Source organism: Dermacentor silvarum, chromosome 1 (assembly GCF_013339745.2).
Source record: "Dermacentor silvarum isolate Dsil-2018 chromosome 1, BIME_Dsil_1.4, whole genome shotgun sequence".
Lineage (NCBI taxonomy): Eukaryota > Metazoa > Arthropoda > Arachnida > Ixodida > Ixodidae > Dermacentor > Dermacentor silvarum.
Genome location: NC_051154.1, coordinates 208,398,788 through 208,406,287, shown reverse-complemented (window position 1 = coordinate 208,406,287; position 7,500 = coordinate 208,398,788). Strand labels below are relative to the sequence as shown.

The window sequence follows — 7,500 nt, the reverse complement described above, 5'->3', positions numbered from 1 at the left end:
TGTTGTGGGATTGGTTGCTACTTCTGGCATTGAGTGCTTTCGCGACGCCATGTAGTAATTCACAGTTATGTTGTTGGCAAGTCTGAAAACTTCTACCATATCCGCAGGCATGCGTGCAACTTGGTAATCTTCAACGTAGAAGTTTTTCTTGCTTCTTGGAATTTGTGGTGCACAGGGCACCTTCCTCGCTTTGTCGATCTCGGCTAGGAGCTTGGCACGGTCAGGGAGAGGCAAACCACGGCAGCCACCATCGCCACTGCTCTTCTGACCTGGATCCGTGCACAGCTGGAATCTTGGTGCTTCCGAGCGTTTGGACCGACTTTGAGGGCTGCTGCCGGCGGCTCAGTAACTGCGTTCACGTCAAGGAAGTTCTTATCCAGCCTTCTGTCACATTTGCTTCCGCCATCCTCAAGCCGGGTCTCCCTCATCGGCCGCGGAACTGACGGAACGTACGTCTTTTCAGTGCTAGCAACATCTTCTTTCGCCGTAGCGCTATTTGCTGCCCGAGGGCATGGCTGTATACCTATAACGTACAGCGGATGAGGGTGTTAATTGCACGCTGATCGAGCCGAAAACCTGGAGCAGCAGGTGCGCCGACCGACCCGTACGTCTGGAGCGTGGTTCACCCCTTCTCCGCATTATGACCGAAAAATGGCGCTGCGGTCAGCAGACGGAACAGCCGGAACGGTGCTGAGCGGTACCTGTCGTCTGCTACTTCGTGGCCGGCGGCGCTCAACAAATTAAGCACGCAAAGTGAAAAAGCTGTCATTTGTAACCGCGAGCTTGTGCAGTGAGAGACTACGGGTCTCTGTTATTACGTGTTTAGAAGTTGCTATAACATGCAGAAGCTTCCACGACGGAAAAGTGAGCGGCAAGATTTGCGGCAAGTAGCACTGCCACCATCTTGGTTGTAGTCAACTGGTCAATCACACCACCGCAGTCCGCGCTCGTTGAGTACTGCCATAGTCCCGTAATAGCTTTGGTACTGCGCACGAGCTTCCCAGACATCTCTGCGACTCCACCACCGAGAAACAGTCGTCATGTATTTTAAGAAATTACATCGGCTGTTCATTGCAGCATGCGAGGCGAACGTTGAAAAGTGCCAGCTGCTCTTTTATTTCGGTTGTTACCCGCTGATTACGCGTTGAGTATCGTATTTGTTCGAGCTTTGTATGTAGCACATGCTGATGTACGCGGTCGTCTTGCGTTATATTTTTGCACACGTGCATCTCGGTGACTGTAACGTTATGTTCGCTTAGCGACGGACATAATATGATTTGTATACCTGTTGGAGACAGGTTTGAAATGCGGCGCCGAAACTTTCGTGCCCTAATGATGCTTACCTACATGGGTTTCGCACACAACTTGCAGACTTCGGTAACAGCGATATCTAGAAGTTCTTAGGTAAGCTAGGCGGCGTTACGCCGATAGCCAATCATCGCCAAGTCATCGATAGCCAATCAATAGCTAATCGATAATCGAATCAATAATCGAAAAATTCCGGAAAATTCTGGGGATGACTTGGTAGTGCTCAGCCTAGCCCAAATACGTAGCCAATACCTTGCGATAGCCAATCAATAGCTAATCGATCATCGATCAATAATCAATAAATTGCGGGAAATGCTGGGGCTTGACTTGGTAGTGACCAGGCCCATCGAGCCCTGCTAACTTTTCTGAAGGACACTGTTAGCCTCCCGTTTATAGACATTATTTGTATTTTGTTTTGTTCTCTGTGTCTCCGTCATTTCTTCATTTCCTCTTTCCTCATATATTCATTTCCTCTATTCCCTTCTCAAAGAGTAGGCAGGCGTTGTGCCCCTCTTCTCGGTAACAGTTGTCAGCTTGCTCCCTCCCTATTTGCTTCGTGTCCTTGTGTTATTATATGTGCACAAACCAAATAATAATAATTGGTAGTGTTCAGCCTAGCACAAATACGTAGCCAATACCTTCTGATAGCTAATCAATAGCTAATCGATAATCGATCAAAAATAAATAAATTCCGCGAAATGCCGGGGATGACTTGCTAGTGCTTAGCCTAGCCCAAATACGTGGCCAATACCTTGCGATAGCCATTCCATAGCCAATCAATAGCTAATCGATAATCAACAAATAATCAATAAATACCGCGAAATGCTGGGGATGACTTAGTAGTGCTTAGCCTAGCCCAAATACGTGGCCAATACCTTGCGTAGCCAATCGATGGCCTATCAATAGCTAATCGATAATCGACAAATAATCAATAAATTCCGGGAAATGCTGGGGACGACTTGGTAGTGCTTAGCCTAGCCCAAATACGTGGCCAATACCTTGCGATAGCCATTAGATAGCCAAATGAATGGCTAATCGATAATAGATCAATAATAAATAAATTCCGGGAAATTCTGGGGATGACTAGCGCTTAGCCTAGCCCAAATACGTGGTCAATCCTTGCCATAGCCATTCAATGGCCAATAAATAGCTAATCGATAATCGATAAATAATCAATAAATTCCGGAAAATGCTGGGGATAAGTCTTAGTGCTTAGCCTAGCCCAAATACGTGGCCAATACCTTGCAATAGCAAATCGATAGCTAATCAATAGTTAATTGATAATCGATCAATAATCAATAAATTTCGGGAAATGCTGGAGATGACTTGGTAGTGGTTAGCCTAGCCCAAATACGTGGCGAATACCTTGCGATAGTCAATCGATAGCCAATCACTAGCTAATCGATAATAAATAACCAATAAATTCCAGGAAATTCTGGGGATGACTTGGTAGTGCTTAGCCTAACCCAAAAGCCGGGACTAGTAGGTGCCCATCAGCTCCGCTGTCTCTTTAGCATTGCGCCTCGAGTGCAAGGTATGCTAATTTTGTACTTGCATTCGAGCTAATGGTACGCTTGCTGCTTCGAAAACTCCAACTTGCGTGGCGTGAGGCGAGCGTCCCATCTTTTACGCACGTAAATACGCGCCGCTATCTATTATGAGCAGCCGCGATATATTTTCATCAGTGATTCGTACTGGTCGGTTAAGCCGTTTAAGACAGTATCATCGCTGTCGCTGCTAGCGATGGCAGAGACCTCTTGCTCATGTTCGGGTGGCACAGTTGAGCTCTCGGAAACTTCAGGATGGCAGGTGATAATAAAAAAAGAAAGCCATGTGTTTCAGTCTTATAACACTCTATTTATTTATTTACAATACCCTCAGGGCCCAAGGGCATTACAGAGGGGAGTGGGTTTTGATTAGAATAAACTTGAACATAAACAGCAGTAAATATACATATTATTTCAAATATAAAAGAGGCTCACAAATGAAAAAAAAAGGTTAAATTAAATATGGGGTTTTACGTGCCAAAACCGCGATCTGATTATGAGGCACACCGAAGTGGGGGACTCCGTAATAATTTGTACCCCCCGGGGTTCTTTAACGTCCACCTAAATCTAAGTACACGGGCGCGGCCGCTATTCGTCCCCGAGTTTCTTATCGCGCTGTGTATTACCAGAATCACCTATTAATCCGTTGGATCCACGTCTCTCGAAGCTTTCGCTCTTTAGGAAACACATAGAATCCGAAGCCTTTGTTCCTTGTGTGGTTGTTGTAGCACCCAGGAACGCAGCAGGTGAGTCCTCCCATCGCATGATGGCTGTACAGGAACCATAAAAATTGCCAAAAATCGTTCGTAAACAGGACGCACAGGCTTTCCGGGCGGCTGGCGTGGCCAGATGACTACAAGTACCAGCATGCACCGCGGCATCGGTGGCGTCGTCAAACTGGCAGGTAGGATCGGTCTATTAATGACGGTATCTTTGTGTCAAATAAGATCAACATGCACCCTCATTTCTTCACTCCGCACTGTAAGTCAGGTTTTCAGTCTGCAGGTAAGGGGGCCTATAAAGCAACATAGTTCTCAACGACTACAAGAACAATAGCGGGCCTCAGTTATGTGCGAACGACACAAAAGTTTCTCAACTGCTATTTCATCTGTGCGGTCATCGAAGAGGCTTACCAAAGATGCCATGCTATGGCGCTCCTACTCATCTCTAAAAGATGATGCCCGAGAAAAGGAAGGACTTCGGAACTGTGATCGCAGAAAATGATCAAGAGTACAAACACCCGGAGATCAGGGGGAGAAGCTGCTAATGATGTCGGCACAAACTTCGGTGAATTCGAGATTTCCTGGCTGTGCTTGCGGTTCTCGTCAGCACGTACGTGTTGCTGCGTGCTCATTGGATCCAGAAGGGAAGGTTCGACAGCTGCACGCTTTCTGTTTGTGCGAAAAAATGGTAACATCATACTCAATAAAGCTTTAAAGGGCGTGCTATAGTTTCTATATACAAAGAACCGTGGTGTGACGGTCGCACCAAATTGAGAACAAGTTCCATTGTTGCTTAAATAGACACAATGTTGCCAGCTATTGCGTAATACGCAGTAAAGGCTAATTAGATGGCCAGAAGCTCGGCTAGCTAGATTAGCACCTTTGCTCCAAACGATTCTCACCCACTGTACATGATGGCTCAGCGGTTATCATTGTGCTGCTGAGGACGAGATCACGGGTTTATTAATTACATTAATTAGGGAGTTTTACGTGTCAAAACCAGTATCTGATTATGAGGCACGCGGTAGTGGGGGACTCCGGAATAATTGGGCTCACCTGGGGTTCTTTACACGGGTGTTTTCCGCATTTCGCCCCTATCGACATGCGGCCACTGTGGCCGGGATTCGATCCCGCGACCTCGTGCTTAGTAGCCCAACACCATAGCCACTAAGCAACCATGGCGGGTGAGGTCACGGGTTCGATTCCCTGCCGCAGCAGACGCATTTCGATGGTGGCGGAATGAAAGCGCTCGTGTACTTTGATTTAGGTACAGTGGCTAGAATGGACGTTCCTATTCTAGCCACTGCAATTTAGGTACAAGTTAAATAACTTCATGCGGTGAAAATTTATGTGGAGCGCCCCAGTACGGCGTCTCTCACGGCCCGTGTATTACAGCTGGTTAATTGCATCGAGGAGTTCAACCACATAATTCACTTAATCAAACGATACCTGGCAGCACGAGTCCAAAAAAAGAAAAACGCATTTGTTCCGAGCCTACAAGCTCAGTTTAATATTGCATTTGTTCAGAGCCGTAAAAATTTGCTTGGCTAGGAACATAATTTCAGCACTGCTTGTTTTCTAACAACAGCGAAATTTTCCTTTCGCCTTTGCTTGTACTGCTCAGACGATATTTGAAGCGTAGTACATCTTTAGCTGAAATCAGTGGCAGCGATATATCAAACACGATCTTTTGTCTCCAAGGCGTACCGACGAGGCGCATGACGACGCGCGCGGGACCGCTCTACCGACAGCAGCGCCAATTCGGCGTTATGATGCGGAGAAGTGGTGAACTATGCTCGGACGGCACATCTACTCCTCTATACTCCGTTCCATACATAGCGACCAACGCTGTGGAAGAGAGAGACTTCTTGGAGTATTCGTGCTTGGATATAATTCGATTTTTAGACCGCATTTGTGTGCAACTGCTTTGTATATGTTGAATAAAACAAGATTTAATCCTCAGAAACAAACACACTGTGGTGTACGGCTGCTAATGCGTCGTTTTAGATTATTTTTTTTTACAGCGAAGCTGTTAAGGGCTACTTCCCCAAGGATCGTGTCCGCGTGTAGAAAAAGCTATCATCATCAGCATTGGCTCGAGCGTCGTCGTCTTCTTGCGCAGCTGGCTCGCTGGCGCCCCTCGGTTAGCTACAAGACATAACCTCCAATATAGGAGGCTATGGCCAAGGACGTTTAAACTTGGTTTTGCGCTCGTGCTCGTGCTCAGCCCGCGCTCCTGCCACTGCTGCCGCGTTCGTCGTCGTCGTCTGCTTCCACAGCTGGCTGCGTTGCCGCTAATCATTCCAGCGTAGAATTTTCACTTCTTTTCTGTCATCGTAATGGGGAGGCCGCGTTTACGGAGGCATGAGCCATTCATGAGCAACTGACGACGTTTCCTAACGAGTTTGAGCAACGCCGCCGCGAACGCGCTCGAGAAAGGGCTCGTCGTCGACGTGCCGATTCTAGCGTGAGGGCTTCCGAAGCCCAGGCGAAACGTCAGAGAAGAGCCGCGGACCCCGAGTTGAGGGAGCCCGATGTTGAGGCCAAACGTCAGCGTCGTCTAGCCCTCCAGGAACCTGACAATGGTGGTGCACGCCTCGGCAACGCTAGCTCCAACTTCCCCGGCGCGACGGCCAGGTTTCAACGCGAGTTTATCAACCGGAACGTTCGTGATAGACATGTTCGTTGGGTGATGACCTAAGACGATACGCCCATTCTCATCGTGCGGGCGATATTCACTGCAGCAGATCCACCATAGTCACAGCTTCGCTGGCTTCCATCTTTACAGTAGTGGATGGTTTGTTGTTCAGTAGTTTGTTGTTCTTTTCATTTTTTTTTATTTGCCACCCGTCGCGAGGAGCCTCACGTGTATGCTCGAGCGAGCGAACGCTGTTAGCACGCAGCGAAGCATAGACGGAACGCGCGGAGTGATAACATTTCTTGGCCGAACTTCTTGCGTAGCTTCCACAGCGTTGTTTGCTACGTATGGAACGGAGTATAGGCACCATACCTGGGCAGACGTACCAACACCTCCTATGCAAGTTGTCCAATGGCAGAGTCGGAGCACTTCCGGAGTAGCATTTGCTGCTTTTTTTTTTTTTTTTTTTTGAGCAACAGTGTTCCAATGGCAGATCGGGATCACCGAATGAGTTTTCCAATGGCAGATTGAGGGACTCGCTGAGGCGAGATCACTCCGCGGAGCAACCGAAACCGAGCTGTCTTCTAAAAACTGACTGATGTTTAACTCTTCTAAACCTAGTTATGACGGGCGAAAGGTCTGTTTGGCTTGGTTTTGCAAAGACTATGCACACAGTGTTTCATTAATGCACACTTCCGCGCTTGGTAAGCTTTTCTATAGCGTGCTAATCTGGCCTCCGTTTGCTCCGTGTTTCAGCAGCCAACTTTGCCTTTGCTTGAGATTTCGCAGCCTACCGTCTAGCTATATCTACTGGATGATTGGATTCAGCCTGTCGCTTGCGCTGAAGCGCACGCACACACGGCTCAGCCGGCGCGCCATCCATAGCGAGACTGAGCCTACCGCAGTGGTCACGTTGTGTGCCGTCACATCTGCCATACTTGCGCTCCGGTGGCTCGCGCTCCGGCGCCTCAAGGTCATTGCGACACAGTGAATGACCTTGCGAGACATGGCGTAGTAGGGCTTTCGCTCTAAAAAAAGGGCTGCTTCGCTTCGTGCCGCTTGCACAACGCACAAGGGGACGCACAATGAAACGAACAAGGGGATGCCTTGAGCGTTTCATGAGGCTTCTTGCAGCAGACAAAAATCCCCTCCGGCACGCAAGGGACGCTGGGTAGCTGCATGTCCGGTTGCGTGGTGTGCATGAGCGCCCCCTTGCTAGAGTCTACTAGAATAGTTCTAGTACACTCTACATTTGCCATACCCTTGCTCTTACTGCAAGTGTTGT

At 48.2% G+C, this 7,500-nt stretch overlaps 1 protein-coding gene across 1 annotated transcript in view; it reads right to left on the bottom strand.

Moving 5' to 3' along the window:
* Positions 1-99, bottom strand: part of LOC119436698 (probable ATP-dependent RNA helicase DDX43) — a 1,338-nt gene extending 1,239 nt beyond the window's left edge. Inside the window, exon 1 of the mRNA XM_037703664.1 lies at positions 1-99. This exon is cut by the window's left edge and continues 1,239 nt beyond it. Coding sequence (XP_037559592.1) covers positions 1-99 — 99 coding nt within the window.
* Positions 100-7,500: the final 7,401 nt, after the last annotated feature.